General features: G+C 39.6%; 2 protein-coding genes and 1 long non-coding RNA gene across 4 annotated transcripts in view; 1 reads left to right on the forward strand and 2 right to left on the reverse strand.

Moving 5' to 3' along the window:
- The window catches only part of KCTD8 (potassium channel tetramerization domain containing 8), a 93,206-nt gene extending 89,324 nt beyond the window's left edge, over positions 1-3,882 (reverse strand). The window contains exon 1 of the mRNA XM_021555583.3: positions 3,024-3,882. Coding sequence (XP_021411258.1) covers positions 3,024-3,867 — 844 coding nt within the window. The 5' untranslated portion in view covers positions 3,868-3,882. The remainder of the gene's footprint in view (positions 1-3,023) is intronic.
- Positions 3,045-21,315, forward strand: LOC110484937 (uncharacterized). The gene is made up of 2 exons (XR_002467851.2): positions 3,045-3,159; positions 19,285-21,315. It is a non-coding gene; the product is annotated as an uncharacterized LOC110484937 (long non-coding RNA).
- Positions 5,765-21,444, reverse strand: part of YIPF7 (Yip1 domain family member 7) — a 52,723-nt gene continuing 37,043 nt past the window's right edge. Inside the window, exons 7-10 of one of the 2 annotated variants that reach the window (XR_013339882.1) lie at positions 19,324-19,416; positions 17,331-17,427; positions 15,667-15,782; positions 5,765-7,823 (exon numbers count right to left, since the gene is read on the reverse strand). The gene's annotated coding sequence lies outside the window, so the exon portion shown is untranslated. Of the gene's footprint in view, positions 7,824-13,023; positions 15,783-17,330; positions 17,428-19,323; positions 19,417-21,444 lie in introns of both variants that reach the window. The other variant, XR_013339881.1, reaches the window with a different exon arrangement.

The raw sequence follows: 21,444 nt of genomic DNA on the forward strand, positions 1-21,444 counted from the left end.
TAGATATAAAGTAGTTCATAAATTAGTTAAATGTATATTCAATATCGCAGGTGAATTTCATCTTCCAGAATGTTTAAGTAATTTCCATTTTTTTAGAAAAGTGATAGATGATAATTTCAACTCAGAAAACCTACCAAAGTTTGAAAGAGCCTAGAAACAGACCTGAAATATGTTTCACAAACCACAGATTAAACCTTTGTCTTTTTTTTTGTAGCTCTTGGGTAGAAACTCACTCAGCTACTTATGGCCTCAGAAAACAGACAGAATTAATATATCCTCATGTATGTTTCCAATCACTTTACTATCTACCATTACTAGCAAACAGAATTATCCACAGTCCTCAGGAGAAATGGTTTAAAAATAAGTTTACGTGACTGGTATGGACTTACAGACCAAGAAATAATACAGTTGCTGTTGGTTGCAGATGCTCATGCTGTGAATAACAAATGCAAATGCAGGTACAGCTTTCTCCAGTGGGATATAAAACTGGGTTTCTTCTTTGCTAGCACCAAGTTATATCTCAGGAACTGTCCAAAACTGGAATAGGCTCCCTAAAGTCTTTTGTATTGATATTTTTTGCCTGTAAAACACAGCCCAGGGTTGGACCCGAGAGCTCTTGAAATCAGCAACTTAAACTTCCCATCTAAAATTGCTTCCTCTTTAGGAGTCATGGGGACATTTAGCAAGGAATGAATTGAAAAGCAACTGCTCTTCTTCTTGTGCATTAAGGTCTGCTCATGAGCAAGGAAGGAACACGGCTCTGGCTAAGGCTGTTGGAGAGCTTAGAGCCAGTAGCCCTGATCCCTCTTGGTGCAGAGCACAAGGATTCCAAGGTTTGCTCTCCCTTGGATGGATTCTTGTGCAGCTGTTAGGCAAGGCAGCAGCACACACAATCCATCCAGAGCATATTATAATTATTATTATAATAATGTGTTGTTTTATCAACAGTTGTCATCAATTGGACACCTAGTCAGACTGAAAAAAAAGACAAAAAAAAACCTAAAGCATTTACTTCAGGCACTGTTTCACATGTTTCTCTTCTCATTTTGGTGATTTTTCTTAAGTGTTGTTTCCATCTTGCTATACTTCAGAGAAATGTATCTGATCATAAAACAATGCATAAAGTCATTATACAAAAAAGATTCTAAATGAACAACAAGCAACCAACATCTTTTCAGCCTATTTTTATCTTAGGCAATTTTTTTGCATTCAGAAGTAAAACAAAACAAAACTCACACCTGCAAAATTAAGCAAAACCATAAATTTTCAGTTAACTGTATCAATTTAAGTAATTAACTATTTTACTCTTCACATCAGAAGCTTGAAATAAAAACCAAAACAAAAATCATGACATACAACATCCAGATCATCCCTGGCATTATTCCAAATAAATCAGTGGTATTACACTGGGGATTAATTTGGAACACTGATGTGAATTAGAGGACTGTTCTATACAGCAACCTCATCATAACATACATACAAAAAATAGCCAAAACATTATGAGCATCACAAATGTACACAAAAAAATATGCACCTACAAACCTATCTATAAGCAAACAGTATATACTATTTCAAGGAACTTTTATTATTTAGAAAATAACTACGTCAAATTTTATGAGAAAGAAGGTTTAATAATCATGTAAAATACTTGATAGAATTCCACGCAGGAGAATGTGAAGCTCCTCTAGAGCTCAGTTTTCATATATTCCATTGAAATATGACCAGTGGTAAGTTATGCAATTAATCTTCAAAAACTGTTTGAATCCAGTTTCAAAGATTGATCTGAGTACTCAAGTCTGCTCAGCCAATGGAAGTTACCACTTATACAATATAGAGCAATATAAACTAATGAATTTCTTCTCCTCCCAGTAGAGGACCATTCACATATCCCTCCTCTATGTAATACCGTGCTTAAGTCCAGTTTTGCAGGGCAAACAAGTTGCTTCTGTTCAGCTGCCTAACCAGTGAAGTTAGTCAGAGGCTGCATCACCACAGAGGCAGGCAGATGCTCTGCCAATTCATCTCTGCTTTGCTCAGGGAGCGTGAGACCACACAGAGGCAGGAGAATAAAGAAGTGAATGCAGAACACATCTCTCTTCTGCCCACTCGCCCGACTCTCAAACACATCTGTAGTGTTTAAGGCGCCTCTGCCTTTCGAAGACATATCTCTGCCAGGGGATGGTGTTCTCGATCCAGCTGCAGTTTCATGACCCGAACCCGCTGCTCAGCCAGTGCCCTACATAACACTATATACTTTGCCAGATTGAAACTCATTCGTCATCGCTCGGTTTTCCTATTTGCGAATGACCCGAAACCTCTAAGGCTACCCACAGCCAACCAGAGAAGTTGCTTAGGAGCTGTGTAATGGCTATGGAGTGGTTAATTTCTCTTTTCCAATTTTCGTCCCCCTTGGAGCCAGACTCTTTCTTGCTCCTTGGGAAGTTGGATGTGCCCTCGCTGCCCCTTCCCTCACGGGGACCGTGCCTAAGCGCAGTGCGCTCACTTGAAGGAAACGCAGCGATAAAATATTAAAACCCTTCCTTGCTCGGGGATCTCTGCGTCGCCTCGCTGGCGGGGAGCACCGCAACGCTCCGCGCCGGAGCCGCGCCCGCACCGCGCACCGCGCCCGCCCGCACGGGCAGGGACATCCCCCGAGGTCGCAGCCCCCCGACCCGTAACCAGTGACCCTTCCCCCGGGACACGCGACACGTGGGGGCTGCCTCTCGGCACCGAAAAGCGGGATCAGCCCAGGCTGCCCCACGGAGTGTGCGTGGGGAAATGCTCCCACGCCGCGCTCCGGACGGGGCATTTAAGCGGTCCTGTCCCGCCCCCACAGCGCACAAAATGAAATTTGAACTACGGCGGTGACAGAGCGGAGTGAGGGGAAACGGGGCAGCCCCCATTTCTCCCCAGCTACATGTTGCTTTGGGACAGCAAGGGCTCTGGGGGTGCAGCTGTACTTTAGGTGCACCCGCCGGGGTCGAGGGCAAGGGGGACGACACCGGGGCGCGGGCAGCACTTACTGAAGAAGATGTACTCCGTGTAGCTGCTCCAGATCTTGTCGTCCCTGTACTGGTTGATGAAGGCGGCGGTGCCGGTGGAGTTGCAAGCCACCATGTGGAAGCCCGCCTCGGAGAGCCGGTCGAAGGCTTGTTCCAGGTAGGTGAATTTGAGGTAGAAGCGGGAGGTGTACTTCTCGGGGGGCCGGTCGGGGTCACGGCTCTCGTTGAGGGTCTCTCCGAAGACCTCCTTGGCCAGGGCGATCCTACCGCACACCATGATGCGGGCGACGCGGCGGAACTTGGCGTCCGCCTGGTTGTCCCGCACCGTGGTGTAGGAGCCGCGGTAGCCCACGGTGAGGAAGCCCGAGCGCTTGTCCAGCGCCGCCCGCTGAAGCCGGTCGCTGCTGCCCTGCGAGTTGCTATCCTCCAGGTCGCTCTGGCAGCCCTCGTCGTTGAGCGAGCTCTGCTTGGTGACCTTGGGCGACAGCAGCTTCACCAGGTCGCCCAGCTGGAAGTACTCGGCCTCCCGCAGGAGCCGTTCCTTCTCGGGGAAGTGCTCGGGCAGCGCCAGCTGCTTGTCCCGCAGGTAATCCAGCACGTACCTGAAGAGGAAGCCGTCGCGGTCGATGAAGAAGCGCGCCCGGCTGTCCCTGGGCAGCTGGCGGGCCGCCGCCGGGCCGCCCCGGCACGGGGAGAACATGGTGGCCAGCGTGCTGTCCGGGACGCTGAGCAGCGTGGAGTGCCTCGTCACGTACACCTGGCCCCCCACGTTCAGCTCCACCACCTCGGGGAACGGCGAGCCCGACGGCCCCGACACCATGTCGCTGATGGGCAGGATGCTGCCGCCCGCCTCCTTCAAAGCCATGGCTGCGAGCGGGCGGCCGCGAAGGAGGGTCTCCCTCCTAAAAAAGCCGGCCTCCCTCCACCCCTCCTTCCCTCCCCTCCCCTCCACCCACACCTCCCTTCCTCCTCCTCCTCCTCCTCCTCCTCCTCCTCCTCCTTCTTCTTCTCCTCCTTCCCCCGCCGCCCGGCGCGCCCGGAAGCGCCTGGACGGAGCCGCTGCTCCGCCGCCCTGCGGCGCGGCAGCGGGCGGCAGGACCCCGGCCCGGGCGCCCCTCTCTGCCCCGGCGGTGGACAGCCCGGGCCGGGCTCTGGGCCGGGCTCTGGGCCGGGCTCTGGGCTGGGCTCTGGGCTGGCCCGGCCCGGCCCGAGCGCCCCCCGGCGCTGCCCGCTCGGCCCGGCGGGGCGCGGGGCCGCAGCCGCGCTGGCCTCGGGGCCGGGCGGCCGCCGGAGCCGCTGACACTTCGCCCGGCGCTGCCGCGCTGCCAGGCTCGGCCAGGGAACAGCCAAGCCCATGCCGGGCTCCTCCCCTCGCTTCGGCTGGCTGGCTTCGGTTTGAAATTAATTTTTTTCCCCCGCTTGGAAATCTCCCAGCCTCCCCCAAATGCCTCTGTCTCTCTTACACTGTCGCTCCGGTCGACACTTGCAGTGCTAGAATGATGGTCGTCCTTCCAAGAGTAGCATCCAGCAGGATGCATATGACAGCATTTTTGCCCATTTGCCTCTATCAGCGTGCCTTTAATATTAGCAAAGAGGGCATTTAAAAGCGGGTACAAAAGAAACCGGCGTTCTGCTGTGCTCGTGGCACAAATCTAATGGGTCCTGATGGGACACGAATGCTGTTTTTGATGTTGTGAGGATTCACTATGGCAAGGCACACTGGGATCTTGATTTTCAGAGAATCTAAGCATGCTCTCTAGATTGACGATGGAATTGGGGTGATTCAGAGAAAAAAAAAAATCAGCTGCCTTTAGAATCCAGATGACAGGCAGTGATTTGGAACACATTAAATTCTTGGCTATGAAACACCACTATTTGTACTATATTTAAGCAGTATAGAGTTTTTAATTTTTATCTGTTTCTAGTGAGAGCCACAGCTCACCTGCATCCAGTTTTCTGATTCATGTATTTCCAGGCTGTGCTGCTGGAATATATTAGAGCCCAGATTTGTGCTCATGCATTGGCTGAGAGATGTACAATTGTGTTTGCTAGTAAAAAACAAGGCCTAAACCCGACTGTGTTTCTCTGACTACCAGTGCCAGGTCTAAGTGTGATTGTTAAGATGGGTGTTTGATACATGGGAATATTTAAGCTTTTTTTTTTTTTTTTTTTTTTTTGGTAGTCCTTTAAATGGTGAGGGTTCAACCATTAATTGTGCCACATAGGCAAGAACCCAACTTGTTCATTTAAACAAGTGTGACTTCAGGTCTGGGGGTAAAAATCATCAGCAGGTAGACAGCTGCAGTCTATTATTTCCCCACTAGTGTGCTGTGATCAAGATGACAAGTCATCCAAAGCTTGGTCAGGATCTTCAAACTGCTAGTAAAGACTTCTCCACTTTAAAGCAGTAACATACACATCTACAGCACTTCATCTGACCTGTCTTAGATATCTCTTTCAGGGTGGAAGGAGTCTGTCCATGGTGATACTTTGCTCACTTCATTTGCAATAGACTAACCCTAAATCTGTGTTTACACAGAGCTCTAGCTTTTACATGGCCTAAACTGAGAAAAGACTCCTAGAAAGCTAGATGTGTTGTGTTTCAGACATAAGAATTTTGTGGAAGTTAAGGAGCATGCAAACAAATGTGCAGAAAAGATTTCAGGAAAGATTTCTGTAGTGCCCCTTCTTAACCACTTAACCACTTACTGAAACCAAGTAATAGCTTTGAAAAAAGAAATAACTGTAAGAAACAAGTAAAATTTTGTCCCTTTCCTTGTTTATTTTGTTTGAAATGGTCTTAAAGGCCAGAAGAAACATTCAAACTTCTGGGCAAGAAAGAACGGCATCATTGTTTCTTGACAATTTTGCTGTATGTTTCTGTAGATTTAATTCCTTGGGATATGAGTCAGTTTTCATTGTCTTGTTCATTTTTGCAGGTGATATTGTTTCTCTTGAGGATTCAGATGAAATGTTTTTGCTGATTTCTAAGAGGACAGATTTCCTGTCCACTGTCTTCTGCGTAATATAGAATAATAGTTTGCCCATGTCAAAGACAACCCATGCCAGAATATTGCATGGCTGTGACACTGCAGCACCACACCTATGAGCAGCACTGCACTGTTCCTATGGTCAGAGTGGTGCCATTAGCAAGAGGATAATTGCATTTGGTTTTCCCCTCCAGAAGCCTGCAGCCACAGCAGAACTGTATCTTAAACATTCTCTCTGGTAACTTGTGTTTGCAAGGATGTGTAATCTAAGAGTACTAAAAAGTAGATAGTTCAACAAGGTAAAGTGAAATCACTTGCCATATAGAATTTATCAGTTTGTCAATTTGCATAGAAGTCATGCATAAAGCAAATATTAATGTATTACTTATGGAACTAAAAAGTTTCTTTTTATCAGTGAAATAAGGGACAATCTGTGCTACATTCTTCCTAGGCTCAACAGCCACTGTGACACTTGAAAAATCCATACACCAAATGTTACAGTACTAAGCTTTTGTATGCTGCCTGTTATTTGGTCAGCTCATGGTTCCCTCTGTGAATAAGCATATGCTAGGCCCATCAATGCTTTCATCTGAGGTGATGAAAATTGCCCATATAAACTCCAAAGGTAATTTGTCATGAGAATGGACAGAGAGAACTTGTTTGCACTCTGTGGAGTAGGAGCCATCTTCTTACAGGTTTACATTATATACTGCAGCAGCATCCTGCAGTGCTATTTGAGTGAAGTCTAAGGGCAGTACAATGGAGAAAAGTACATAAGTGCATAAGTAAATATCCTTAAGATTCAGACATGTAGTGGTTTCTGATGCTTAAAGCAAAGAAGAAAAATGCAGCTGAAAATCTGTCATGATCTGTTTCTTTCTCTGTCAGGAGTGTTTTGAGATTGGGCTGAAGAATTTATGTTAGTTGGAGATTCCCTTAGGTAGGCACACTGGTGCAAGCAGCAGGCAGCAGCAACAACAATCCTTTTGGAAGTAGCCTGGAGGGGCACAGTCAGGATAAATTCCTCAGATAAAAATCTTCTTTTTACTGTAGTTCTTCCTGCCCTGGAGTCAGTTGGTGTGCTGATTTGACCAGTCTACATGATAAATCTCAACTAACCTGAGAATCATGCTGAGAGAGGGCAAAAAAAACCAAAAAGGGTCAGGAAGATCATCTGGACCACATCGTGTCCAGATGATGAACTGATCAACCAGGTCATTCTAATGAAACATTCATGTAGCTAAAAGTATGCATTTACTGCTGCTTAGACAGTTCTAAAATGGAAATTAGGATGTCAGGAATTAATAGATTTACTTGGTTTACTGCTCAGCCAGGTTTTGAACTGATTTACCCAGGCAGAGGTACCTTTTTTACATATAAAAAATGCTACACTAATCTCTTGTGAAACAGTATTTGATAAAATAGTTAAATGAAACTGTTTCTGAGAAGGAAAGAGGTGAAAGTGATAATTTTCTTCATGAGAGACTTGTTTTAAAGACACTCTTGAGTATGATTTAAAAAAGGAAAAATTATTCACTAATACAATGTGATTGGATAACATGAAATAAAGGATACATAACCAGTTTTCAAATTAAATTGTAAAAAAAAAATATTTTTCTCTATGAAAATCAGCAACCAAGTAAAGGAAAATGTCTAGTAAAAGAACAAATACTCCATTAGAGATAGAAATATTAAAAGTTCTTTAGTCCTGGCAAGGGAATAAATTTAGTGAACTTCTCTAGTAAGGAGAAAATTCTTCTGGTGGGCTCCTGGTGAAGTCAAAGGAACTTGATCCTTTGTCGTGTGTTGCAGGATCAGGAAGGAAGAGTTCCTGCAAAAGAAGTTCCAGATTATTAATATGAGCAGGTCTGCAGTAATTACAGAAATCACCTAATAAGCATTTAAGGTCATTATGTTGTCTTTAAAACAGTCATCAATACAAAGTTGATATTAAAATTGTAGACAAGAATGTGACAAACTGACAGCAGAATAATATTTCCAACACTGTTGTACTCTGGCCCCAGTAAGCCTACGAGTCTTGGGCACTTTCCCAATTCCTTCTTTCCTTTTGGTTGTCATTTCTGTCATTTTTACAGATATTAATATTTTCCTGTTAAGGTCTTACTTGTTTTTCTGTTAGCAACAAAACATCATTCCAAAGTACTGATTTTTCTAAAGACTTTGAGCTTGTCTGTTTTCCATCCACCTACCAGTCAACACTTCAATACATATGTTCTCTTTGTTCCTTACTAGCTCATTCAGTACATTTTCCTTCCAGTCCTAAGATTCATCATTTTAAAACCTTAGATGTATTTATATGTAACATTTCATTATTCTGAAATTATTTGAATTCTGTCCTACAAGAATTAAGAAATGTTGTATTTATATAGTTAATTATCAGAGTTAAAGAGAAGCACTCACACATTTAGATGTGCTGTGGGAATTTGTACATTCAGGACCTAAACAGCATTGTATACATTTGGGTTAGGACTATAGATTATTCAGTATCAGTACTGGGACTTAAATCAGAATAAATTAGCCTGCAGGCCTGATTCTGGGAATCTGGGAACATTCTTTACAGTCCATAGTTATTCATAGCTTTAATTTAAGTTGCATTTGAAACATAGCAAGAAATTACTAAGGTTTTAAAAATTATGCATTCTCAGGGAAAAAAAAAAAAAAAAGGCCTGGTGAGAAGTTTTGTAAGCCAGGTTAATCAAGAAAGAATTTAGCAACTTTTGCTTCCCAAAGACTGGAGGTTTTACTCACTAATAGTTAATTTACCTGTTTTCTGACAGTATTTACAGAGGTTACCACTGTGAAGTCAGCTCTGTCATACTGTGTCTGAAGTGAGTTGTTTGAATTATTCATGACAACAGCTGCATTAGCTTTACCTGACAAGTTCTGCAGGTCGAGAGTCACTTTTCACTTATGAAAGTTAAAATGATGCCTGCGCCTTCATACTCTAGCAGTTTGGAGCATTTCCTACTAACTAACTAGTATTGCCTGCTAGCAATACCAAAGCAAAACTAAAAGAAAGAACAACTCCAGGAATTATAAACCTTTGTTAGAATATTTCAACTGTATTTATTTGCCCAGACATATATGAGAATAATTTGATATTTTATATTATTGGATTTATCCCATGAAAAGTGCACGATTTCTTTTTCATCATTAAGATTAGCATTCAGAATTAGCATTCCAAAAATATTTAGTTCATAGTTCCTTTTCAGAGCTGAAATGTGTCTTCTATGTAAATTTACACTAGCCTAAATCTGACTAAATTCTAACTTCAATGTGTCAAACTCTGAATTTAACATATTCTGCCTATAAACACCCCCATAGCAAGAATCTGTTCACTTGCTGTTAATTAGGCCTAATAGCCTGAACAGTTATGCAAGTGTATTCCAAGTATGACAATGACATTTTTCTCACTTTTCTCAGTGTAGGCTGTATTTAGCATTTTAATGTACTATTTTTTCCTTCTTCATTCATTTATCTTTTTGAAAAAACATCTTTTAAATGTTGATCAGTGTGAAGTCATTTCCACAGAAGTACTGCTTATTGATGTTCTGCTCAGCTGCTCATTTCTTTCTTATTCTCAAGCAGCAATTTACCAGAGCCTGAAGAAATGAACTGCTTGACAGAACATATATATATAAGGGAATATGATACCATATATATATGTATATGTATATGTATATGTATATGTATATGTATATGTATATATGGTATCATGTGGCTTCCTTATAGTGAAGTTAGGCTGTATTTCATTAATACTTCCTCAATATTAAGACATTTAATATGGTCACTTGCTATAACAACAGTTTTTATGCAGAAAAACTGTTGTCATCAGAATGGGGAATCTCCTATTCTCTCTATTCTGCCACTTCTTTATGAACATAAATTGAATGAAATACAGAAATCTCAGGTAGTGAGGACATAGGTGTAGTGGTACACACTTGTGCTGGAGCAGCTACAGTCTGAGTCTAACTGTTTTGTGAATAAAGATTCTGATTTTCCTGTGTTTTGATAGAGTCTACACAATCACAGCTCCTTTTGGTTTCAGCTTGTTTGCAGTGCTCAGGAGTTCTGACAAGTAGGCACTTAGTGTCTGAGTGGGTATGTATCTACAGTCTAGCATGCAGAAATGAATGCAGAGTGTTTATTTCAGGAACTCCCTACAGTAGTGCAAATTATGGCTTCTCTAAATTCAGTACAAATTTTTCCTGTTTTCTCTAGGTTATCTAATTTTGGAATAGATGATTGTAACAATTTTTCCTTCTTCATTAAAGGGGAAAATGTCAAAGAAAATATAATACATGCTTTTCTAGTTTAATATTTTGCTTGAGTTTCTAAATGCACAAAACCAAGAAAAGTCATTATTCTGGTAATATCCTAATTTGCCATGTTGTACATCACTGTTTCTGTTAGTCAGGTGAAAAAGGAAGAAGACATGTCTGTCAAGGCTCTGATTCTGCAAAACACTTAAGGCCAGATTTATAACAGAATAATCAAAAACCTTTCCCCATTCACAAAATTTAATGTGACTGAGGTGCCTAAACAGGAGCTACTATTTTGGCTCTGGCCATTAAACATTTTTGCAGTGTCTGAAGAGCCCTATTGCTTATGATGGGAGTACTGATTAATGTAAAAAATATGCACATGCAATGCAGGATCAGAGATTAAATTAAGTCTTTGCTTCTGTGTTTGTTACACTGCTGTTTTGTTAGTATAAAATAGTATTTCTATAAAGCTTAAAACAATAATTCATAATGTTTTAGAGCTTCCTGTCTACTCATGTCATTCAAAAGAGACAAAACAGCATAATGAAATATGATTATTTGTTTGTAATTTCCATGTATTTTTATTCTTTGTGTACTTGTTATTTTCTTCGTTCCATTCAGGAACCAAATCAGAATACAAAGATAGAATTTCTTTGTCATGCGGGGGGCTGCATTCACAAAAGAAAGCTGCAGAAGGTGTTATAATGATAAATTAATGATAGCTTTAAAAGAAAAGAGTATGGAAGTGACAAATCTCCAAAGAATAGCACAGTAAATTCACACATGAGAATGCAAAAGTCAGTAGTATTAATAACAATGTGCATTTATTTTACAGCCAAATTGTTATCACCATCAAAATAGTGTTCGACTGTAAGGAAAAAATAATAAAGTAAAATTCATAGAGGCGTGTGCCTCCCACACTTTGGAAGACAATAAAAAAAGTCAGGAAAATAGACAAAAAATAGACACATAACGCAGTTAAAGACATTTTGGTTCAAATGCTCTACTGCATTATTTTCTCTTAATGTAATGCTGATAGTTTGAAACTGGTCTGTGTTGTAATTGGCAGACTTTTTTAAGGTTATAACTATATCTTAAAAGGAAGGAAGTCAAAACTACAGAAGCTTGTCATACTTGGTTGGACAAAATGAAAGCTGAGAGACTCGAGTACAATTACTGTACATGACTATGGTATGAGCTCTGAAATCCTGAATGGCCAGGCTGGCCCAAGGCCAAATAAGTTGAAACTGATCCTAGATACGTATATGCTGGAGACTGAAGGAGGTCACTTTCAGAAGAGAGGGTTTCTGACCCTCATACTTTATTGCTAGAGTCAAAAGGACAAAAAAAAAAATAATTATTTGGTATTTCTCTGAATTAAAGCACCTTATGTGGATACAGAACTACAATGGTCCTGGCACAGCCAAATTTCTGGTCACAGGCACCAGTTCTCCTGGCAGCTGCTGCAAAGGAATAGGCACTGGGGAGTTTGCCAGAGAGTGTCAGGGATAACACAAGTACTGGAAGGACCAGCCTGGGGTGATGCTGTCCTGGATGTACAAGGATGCTGTCCTGGATGAACAAAGAGGAACTGTCAGGGCTGGAACAGTGACTGAGACCCCTAGTTGTATTGATGGGGCTCTAGTCTCACTTTTACCACTGATGTAAGTCCTAGACACTTTTCTTGTTGCCCTTGATGCTCTGGTCACATTTAATTCTGTCGGGGCATTACCTTTCCTACCCTCATTGCTGGCTGGTGGGACAGCCTGTGTGTATTCCTCCAAGGCTACATGTCCTTGCTTCCACCCTTTGCCTGTGTAGCAGCCTTGGCCCAGGTGCCTGTAGCAGACTCTCACTATGAAGTCTCCTGTCCCCGCCCTGTTATTTCATCCTGGATCCTCATATCCAACCCATAAGCTTTTGCTTGCCTCCTCTTCCACTCCCAGATGGAGCTCCATGCGCTCCAGCTGGTTCTTGACAGTGTGACACCCTCTCTTGCCTTGCAAGATCATGGAGCAGAGCCTCCTGGAAACTGTGCTAAGGCACTTGGAAAATAATGAGGGGATTGGTCACAGCCAACAAGGCTCCAGCAAGGGCAAATGGCTCCTGACAAATGTGATGGCTTCCTACATCAGGGGGACAGTGTTGGTGGATAAGCAAGGGACAACTGGCATCATCTGCCTGGACTTGTGCAAAGCATTTGACACTGTCCTGCACAATGTTGCTGTCTCCAAACTGGAGATATGTGCATTTGATGGAGGGACCATTTGACTGATTAGGAATTGGTTGGGTGGTCGTGCTCAGGGAGTTGCGGTAAAAGGCTCAAAGTCCAAATGGAAGCCAATGATGTGTGCTGTTCCTCAGGAGTCAGTACTGGGACTAGCACAGCTCAACATCTTTGTTGGTTACTTGGACAGAGGGATTGAGTGCACCCTCAGCTGCTGACAGCACCAAGCTGAGCATGCAGTCGACATGCTGGAGGGAAGGGACCTTGACAGACTTATGAGGAAATAGATGATCTTTAAGGTCTCTTCAAGCCCAAAGCATGCCGTGGGATCCAAATTCCCCATCTCTCGTGAGACTCTCTCAATAGCTGTTAACCCCTTCTCATTTAATGTATCAAACAGGGAGGAAAGACTTCTAGAAGTTACCTGAGTGCATCAGTAACTCGATTTCTTAGTTATTGTAATGTTAGAAGATCACTTTATAGTAAGCTGACCCTATTCAAGCAAACTGCAGTCTTACCTTAATGTGGCCTGTAACAAATACATACATAGAGAGGATGAAAACAAAAAGAGAAAAGTTAGCAAGGGTTTGGGTGGGTTTCTTGTGGTGGAAATGTGCTATATGAGAGATTAATGGGGAATTGATAGACATTAATATACAATAATGTAAGCTCAGTAATAAAAGGATGTTAAAATGAATATATAAAAATGGAAATATGTTTAACCAAGTACATGGGAGGGTGAAAGAGCTAGTCATATGAGGAGAAGTAGGCTATTAAGGGCACAACTTAAATCTGACTTTAAGATTACATTATCTGGGCTATTAAAAATAACAGTCAAAGATTAGATAAAATCAGCAGAAATGTGAAATAAAAAGTTTGTGAAATGGGAAACCTTTGCCTTACTTATGAGCAGCAGCCATCAGGAATGAGAGCACTTAATTCCTTTTCACTTTGGGGTAAAGGAGAAGGTAAAAAAATGTTGTAATACCAACTTAAATGAGCCAGAAAATTCAATGTGAAGAGGAAAAGTTTGGGTTTTTCTTCCAGCTGGTCCAATCCATGCTATGAGAAAAGGCATAGAGGAGTCAAAACATTCCCTTATTGCATTCTCTCCCATGGCTGCTTTTCACATGGTCATTGACTTGCTTGTTACTTGAGTGAAAAACAATCGTGACCTGGTCATTCCTAAAGCTGCAGTGTCGTTCAATGTTGAATCTGAATTGGTCTCAGAGAATAAACTGGTTATACTAATATGCTGTATTTTACCTTCTCCAAAACAAGAGCTCAAGTGTGAAATGACTGAGTAAATTAAAAGGCATATGGAAAGGTCAAGAGAGCTGTAGGAGTAATGAGAGATTTTCTTAACCTAGTCATAGATTTGAGACACTCAAGTGGAAGAAATGAAACTGGTAGTATATATATGGCAATAAAACACTGCTACTATTTTCCTACATCATAAGATTCAAAGTACTTTAAACACAAATGCTGCTGAGAATTACAAATCCCACAAATATGAGGAAAGAAAGCATGGAAGATGTCAAGCATAAAGATGAAATGAAAAGAAAAAATTGAGGTGAAACAGATGAGTCCTATTAAGCATCAAACCAATGTGTTTCAGGAACTAATACTTAAAATCCAATGGCTTGAGGTACTAGGGAATACAAAGATATTTCAATTATTGAACATACTAAAGGTACTTAGTGCGTCAAGCAGGTAATAAATATAATATAAATACCACCACTAATAAAGCATTAGCACAGAATTAAGAACACAGCCAACTAATTTTAGATTTGACTAAAAAATGTTGCCTTAACATTGGTTCCAGTTTTATAAAGCGCATTTCATATAATAAATAATGAAATATAGGGTTTGCTCATTTTTCCACCTGCTGGAAATAAGGATTTGAAGGATCATATTCCTGAAGTCTTATTTTTAAAAAAAAACCCCTAATTTAGTTATTATTTGTGTATGTTGCAAATGCATCTTAGACCTGTCATTGACAGCCTGTTTTCTCTCAGCTCCTGGGGTCAACACAGCAAAATTACTGCTATGAGGTTGAAGTTTATTAAATATTAGGACATAACCTCTTGCAGGTGATGCTGGTCAAAAAAGGTTGAAATAACCACTTTAGCTGAATATAAGATCCATCTTCCTTCCAACAGTCACCTGTTGTAATTTCAGAGTTTTTTATAATGAAAAATTATCAAGTAAGGCCCTCAGTTCTGTTGCAGTAACTGAACTGGGGATGGAGGCAGAAAAGAAAATTCAGTACAATTTTGTGGATTATTTTTCCAGACTATGACCTACATGAATAATGACCTACATGAATACTTACATGTTTTTCTTGGTTTAATTTTTATCAGCCTGGCTGATGACAGGTTTTGCTGGCATGCACAAGAGCACATCACCATCCCAAAGTGAAATACCTTATTTCTAAGATAGAAAAAGATAATTTTTCTAAAGCATGATATGGTAAAGGAGCACATTCTAATTAGTTAGCCCAGAGAGTGTGCATTGCATGTAAATCAAAAAAGAATTTGGCCTATGGAGCCATGTTTATCTCTGGGAGAAAAAACACATCTTCATCAATAATGTCAAACAAGCAGTGAGTGGGACCAAATTTTGCATGTGTGGAGGGTGTGTTCTCAGCCAGTTTACTCATCTTTTAGTCACTATGTTGTAACATATTATTCAGTTTCTACAACATAGGCAATCAGAGAGGCTGTTTTTTTATGAGGTAAAGAGGCTGGCTGCCATCCAAGAATTTTTACTGCATTAAAAGAAAATTTGATGACAGTGCTAAATTCATATTATGTATATTGAGGGCATCCTACCTAGGAACACAAAACACTACATCTAAACAATTATACCCAAAGGATCAACACCTTTAAACCCTTTTACTTAGAAAGAGGTAGAAACAAAGCACTTTTTTTTTTCCTTGAAAGCTTTTCAGTTTAGTTTTCTTATGGTTATGTTTAGTGTTACCTAAGTAATGATAATGGGCTCAGAACATACAACTTAATGGACACTAGCCAGAGCTGACTCTTGAGGAGAGGTAATAAATTATGTGTTGGACCAGATGTATTCGTAGTAGAGCAGTACACCAATGTATTTTCATACTGATGAGTAGTAAAACTTCCTAAACAATTGATTGAGAATACCTGATCACTGGGAGGTGTATTTGTAGGAAGAAAGTGATTGCTTTCAGTAGCATGGAAGTCACCTTGAAGAAAGCATCTTTGTATTCCACTGATCTAGATGACTTAATGTATAGAAACTGAAAAGGAGAATGCAGCAAATTAGAACAAGAGAACAGAAATTTAAATCTTAGAAACTTAAAAAGCAAAGAAGTCAAGTAAAAACCTAGCTTCCCAGAAATCAGCTGCAAAATTCTCATTTACCCTGATGGGATTTTGCCTGAGAAATCTAGAGTTTATCTCAACTAATTTAAAGATTTTAAATTTAAATAATAAATTTTAAAAAATTAAATAATAGATAAATAATTTAAAAGAAAATAAATCTAAGTAGACAAATTCAATGTTATTTTAATGCAGGACAATAATCTAAAATCTGTAACCTGATATGAAATTACTTGCTTTCCCATACTTGGCCTTTTCTAGACCATTGCTGGCTTGAGGGGATTTGTTGCACTTGGACGAAATACGTGAGACAAAAAAACTAAATGATTAATGCAAAAAAAACCAGTGAAAGTCCTAGAAGGTGCAGAGGGTAAGATTGCCTGTTAAAGAATTAAACAGAAAGGAGAGTGGAAAGGACTCATTTTTTTGTACATGTAAAAATATCACCCGAAACAAAAACCTCCAGTTCTACAAAAACATACTCCAGAGACTTTTGGAAAAACTAGTTTTAAATGTAGTTTTTTTCATAACTTTTTTTTTAATAGAGGTTCATATCTGATCTATACCTATTAATGATTAAATTTTCATATTAAGAAGCAGTACTAGGCCTGTGTAGTCCTTAAATCTCACTTAAGCCTTCCAAATTAGGTGTGAGACAATAAAATGCTGTGCATTCTGTGAATAATGCCATAGAGCACATTTTCTGGTTTTTATAATGAGATTGAAATACAAGCAATTATTTTCCTCAAATGAGCAGTGAAATTATTTCACCATGGGTCAACCATGTCCCATTCTTTTGTTATCACCTATATGCTTTAGACAGATATTGAATTTCATATTCAGTTGATATACTGCATACACTTTGTATACAGATACTTGTCTGAGTAAGGTTACAGATATATTCAAATGGCAAGTCATGATTCATATTTTTAAATTTTGTCTGATAATGTGAAATAGCCTTATTAGAGATATATCATTATGGTACATTATGTCAACCAAATCTTTATTAGGCAACAATGGGACTGCCTTTACTGTTTATCTTCAGTGATGTCCAGAAACAGAGACTGAAGCCAAGCATGATCATGCTGAGAATGGAAATTTGAGAAGTTGTCCTCATTTATAATAAACATGCCCAGCTGGGTGCACAGCTGCTAACTAAGGAGCCAAAGCACTAGCTTCCTTCTGCCTTGGAGGGTCTAATTACAAAACCCAACTGGACTGGCTTTGAAAACTACAAACATAGGGTCAGGCTTAATTTAAGCATAGTCTGGAACACAGTCAAGGTAAGACATCTAAAACATCATCATGTGGGGATATTTTATACAGCTCCAAAGGGCTATTAAGTGAAGATAAAGTACTGTACTTCCTGGGGTACTTAACTTCAAAGTCCTAACTGACCCAGTTTGCCTGATCTCCTTATACAATACTATTTGGAAAAAGAAAACAAAAATAAAAAAGAAGCATACCATGCCAATCCACAGGTTCTTCTTCAAAATGGAAGTCCAACACATAAAATTGCCCTTTTCAGTCCAACTTATTTAGCACATCTCATTAAATGAAGATCTAGAAAATCAGATAGAAAAATACAACGTATAAATCCATCTTCCTTATTCTTGTATAATCCAAAGTTACAGTGAACTAGGAAGTAAAACTGTCTCCACCATATGTAGATATTATTGTAATTTCACCACAGTTTTCTACATTTTGGAATATTTTAGGATAGTACAGGAAAAGGATTTCATAAAAATTAAAAACTAAATTTAATTAGTGTCTAGTGAGTTACCAACAATAATGGACCAGCCATTCTAATGGGAGAACCCCAACTATTAAGTCAGCACAAGGTTTCCTTTGTTTTGTGTGCATCATAATATTTTGACATGGGGCTTAATATCTGTCAGTAAATCTGTATCTTCAGTAAAATGATTAAATCACTTCATTTTACATTTCCTCTTTCTGATAATTTCTTAATTTTTTCACTTTTCCTAGTTTAGAATACTGTTTATCATAAACACTTAAAAATTAAAAGCTCAACTATTGTACATATGTTGTACTGTACAAAAGAGTGGGAAAATCAATTAAAATCCAAATCTGTCACTTGAAGATAATAATATGAACTTAATATATTTTGTCCAAAGAGCAGGCCCTGCATGCATTCTTAAAATATTGGTAAATATCAATTTATCAGTCAAGTTCAACTGTAAAATTCATCAATCAAGTTATGAATGAATGGTGTTAGATGGTAACACAACAGGAGGATGTGTCTGCATTTCCTCTGATACCTGCCTTAACTGTTCTCCCATTCTGCAACTTTATCTGCTGTCATTCCTTGCTTTACCCCCTTACTGTCTTCTCTTCCTTAAGTTTCAGGGACCTCCCACTTTTCTATGGAGTGTCAGGACATATTCTTTAGAAGCAGCAGGTGAAAATTCTTTGTCCTGCTTCTTTGCTTAATAAATTGAAGCAGGTTGTAAGAAGGGCAAATCCTTCCTCTATCTCCCCACTTCCTTTTGCACCTGCATGGAAAGGACAGTTGTCTCAGAAGAAGAAAATAAGTTTCTCTTTTCATAGTACTGGCTGATAACTTCATGACATATGAAGTCAGAAAAGCTAAAAGCCTTCTCAGATACCTTTTAATGCTCTTTGGGATTACTTTAGCTGGTATTTTACCAAACAGTGATGCATGCAAAGTTTCAAGGAAGGAGAGGGGAGTTCTACTTTCTTTGTGCCTTAGAGCACTGTGATCACTTCTGAGTTCTTTGAATTCAACAGTCAGATGGTTCACCAGTACAAGACAGAAATCTCTTAGGAATTAATGAAGTGCGATTGCCCACGCTGTCAAACTTTCATGTGACTTGCAACATGCTTTTCATGCATTCTGCTCTTGGGCAGCTGCAGAATATCACATTCAGACAAACTAAGGAAATGTTTGCATGCTAGAGTTCTGTTTAAATGAGATTCATATACCCTCAATTACTTCCAAAGGATAACTTGATCCACATGGATTTTTGGTATGGGGGATTTATAGTCACCATGGCTTTGAAAAATGGACAGCACTAAGTATCTTTAAAGTGCTTATGTTGTTTTCCTTCATGTTGTATTGTAAGGTCATGGCAGACAACAACAAAAGTTCAAGCATCTGTCTTTCAGACGATTTAAACCCTTTGCTATAACTGTTAACTTTTTAACTTAATTGTTATAACTTTGCTATCACTTTTAGCCTCTCCAATCACAATTTTGTTTTCATTCCAAATCAGAGTTAAAGTCCAGGTACTTGTTTTAACTTGCGCAGCTATCATTGAAGGATTTTTTTTTTTCTCGCAGTGTTCTTCCCACTGTGTTTTTCCTTTGTTACAGTTACTAAGAAAATAATTATCTTAAACAGTTTAACTTCATTTCTGCCCCATCATCCTTTTCTTGCAGATGCTCCCTGCACATTCTGGAATGCATTTCTGTAGGTACCTCCACTGCTCAATATGGGACTCCTGGAGGCTGAACATGGCTGAAGAAAATGTGGGGAAGCACCGCCAGACTCGAGTAGCTCTGATGAACATCCTGGAAGTGAATGGGAAACAGTTAAATGGAATAGAACATTATTTACCCTTCTTAGATTTCTGCCATCATATTACATTACAACGGGGTTCAGGACTCAGGAGCAGATGCTGACCTGTGAACATGCAAGGCACAGATTTTATATGCATTTGCAAGTGTGGTGCATAGGATCAGAGAATAAAAGCAAGTTTAATCTTTCTTAATAATTAATCAGCTGCAAATCTGTTTTTTATGTGTGTGTAAAGATTCTATTATCTACTCTTTAGGCATCAGCTTCCTATTGATAGTAATGAGAATGATGTGAACTTAGTTGTGATGACATTAATTTAGTTATTAAAAAACATTGTTCCAAGTCATGTAACAGTAGTTTTCTAGGACGTACATGTACCCTTTTTCATCAATAGATATGCTTGTGGTTTGCAGGAACATTTGCTAATTACAATATAGTATTTATTTAAATACAACATGGACAATTTTGTTTTCCTTAGTATTTTCATAATGTTGAACAGCTTAATTCTGTGATACACCTGTACCTCATTGAAATGTTCTCATATTGAAAATTTCCTTCTACAGGAAAAAGAACTACAGATGCAAAGTGGTTGTTTTCAGTGACTCATCTATTGCTACTGGTTTCTAAAACTGTCCATTTGTTATTATCACAGTTGTAATTCCTTAACCACATCTTGTATCTGTGTTGTCCTAAAAGTTCTGCTAATTTAGAATCTTCATTTCTTCTGTAGATGTATAACTCTGTAAATTGTGCAGCAGGTTCACATAAATTTCTACCTGTTGTTACCAGCACAGTAATACTATAGGGGAAAAAAAAAAAATCAGGATTTTACCAAATCCTAACCATTCAAATGTTTCTTGCTTATTTAATGCAGCAAATAACATCCTCACAAAATCCATTTTGTACGTGCTGCCAGACTATATTTCTCTGGTTCTTGAAGGAAAGTCCACCTTTTTCGTTGCCTCTTTCATACAGGCACATACATGTATGGGAATCTTTTATCTTGTTCTTAACCAGAAGAAAAATCAGGCAAAAAAAAAGCAAGGCAGTGATTAAAAGGTGACGTTATAGGTAATGGTTCTTTGTGATTCTAAGAAAGGTTGTTACAGCAGCCAAAAGAAACATGCCTGTATATCACAGAGCAGTGCCACATCTAGCAAAAGAAGCTTGATGCTTCCAGCTTCCTGGTAAAAATCCCTTTTAAATCACAATAAAAGACTAAATCCCTAGCATAATACTTTCTGAAAAGAAAAATACAGCCTGCCAGTATCCTGCCTTAGCTGGAAGGTAAGGAAGATTTCATTCACTGTTTATCAGTGTTTATACCATGCCCTTTCTGTACAGATGGAAATGTAGTGAAGCAGAAGCTATTTGGGAAATAGAAGCAGGCTGGCAAAGACTTACAGCAAGATATGAAAATAAAAGGCTCAGTATGATTTGTTAGAAATGGCAATGCAAACTAGCTCCATATCTGGAATGAAGGCTTCACTTTTTCAAGTCCTCTTAGCTTGTGGGCTGTTTGTGGGTTTTTTTCCACAGCTTCTAGTCTTGAATACTTATTAATAAATGTTCTTAAACAAATGGCTGGCTTATATTTAAATTAAATAGGAATGGAAAGCTGACCAAGGAGGAAAAAGTCTCAGGTGTCAAATTACTGTGTCTGAAGGTTTGTGGAACTTTTTTTAAAGACTGTTTAATGTGCCAGTGTCAGTACTAGGTTCAAGCATGTATTCTTCTGGCTCCTGTAGTAATAAATGAGCTTGATGTCTCCTGATGGATTGGATTTTTTTTTTTCTATTAAATATAGGATATCTCTGCAATCTTTCAGAAGTGTATGTTTTGAAATATTGGAAACAATAATTGAAATAATTAAATGCTCATCCTCAAACATACATAGATACTTTTTCTTGAAGGCTAAACAAATCATGGATCCATAAAACAGGGACAAGGGCAAGAAGAAAACTCTCAGACTCCTCTACATAGGTCTGCAGTCTTGAAGTCAGTGCTTAGAAAAGGCAGCT

Source organism: Lonchura striata, chromosome 4 (assembly GCF_046129695.1).
Source record: "Lonchura striata isolate bLonStr1 chromosome 4, bLonStr1.mat, whole genome shotgun sequence".
Taxonomy (NCBI): Eukaryota; Metazoa; Chordata; class Aves; order Passeriformes; family Estrildidae; genus Lonchura; species Lonchura striata.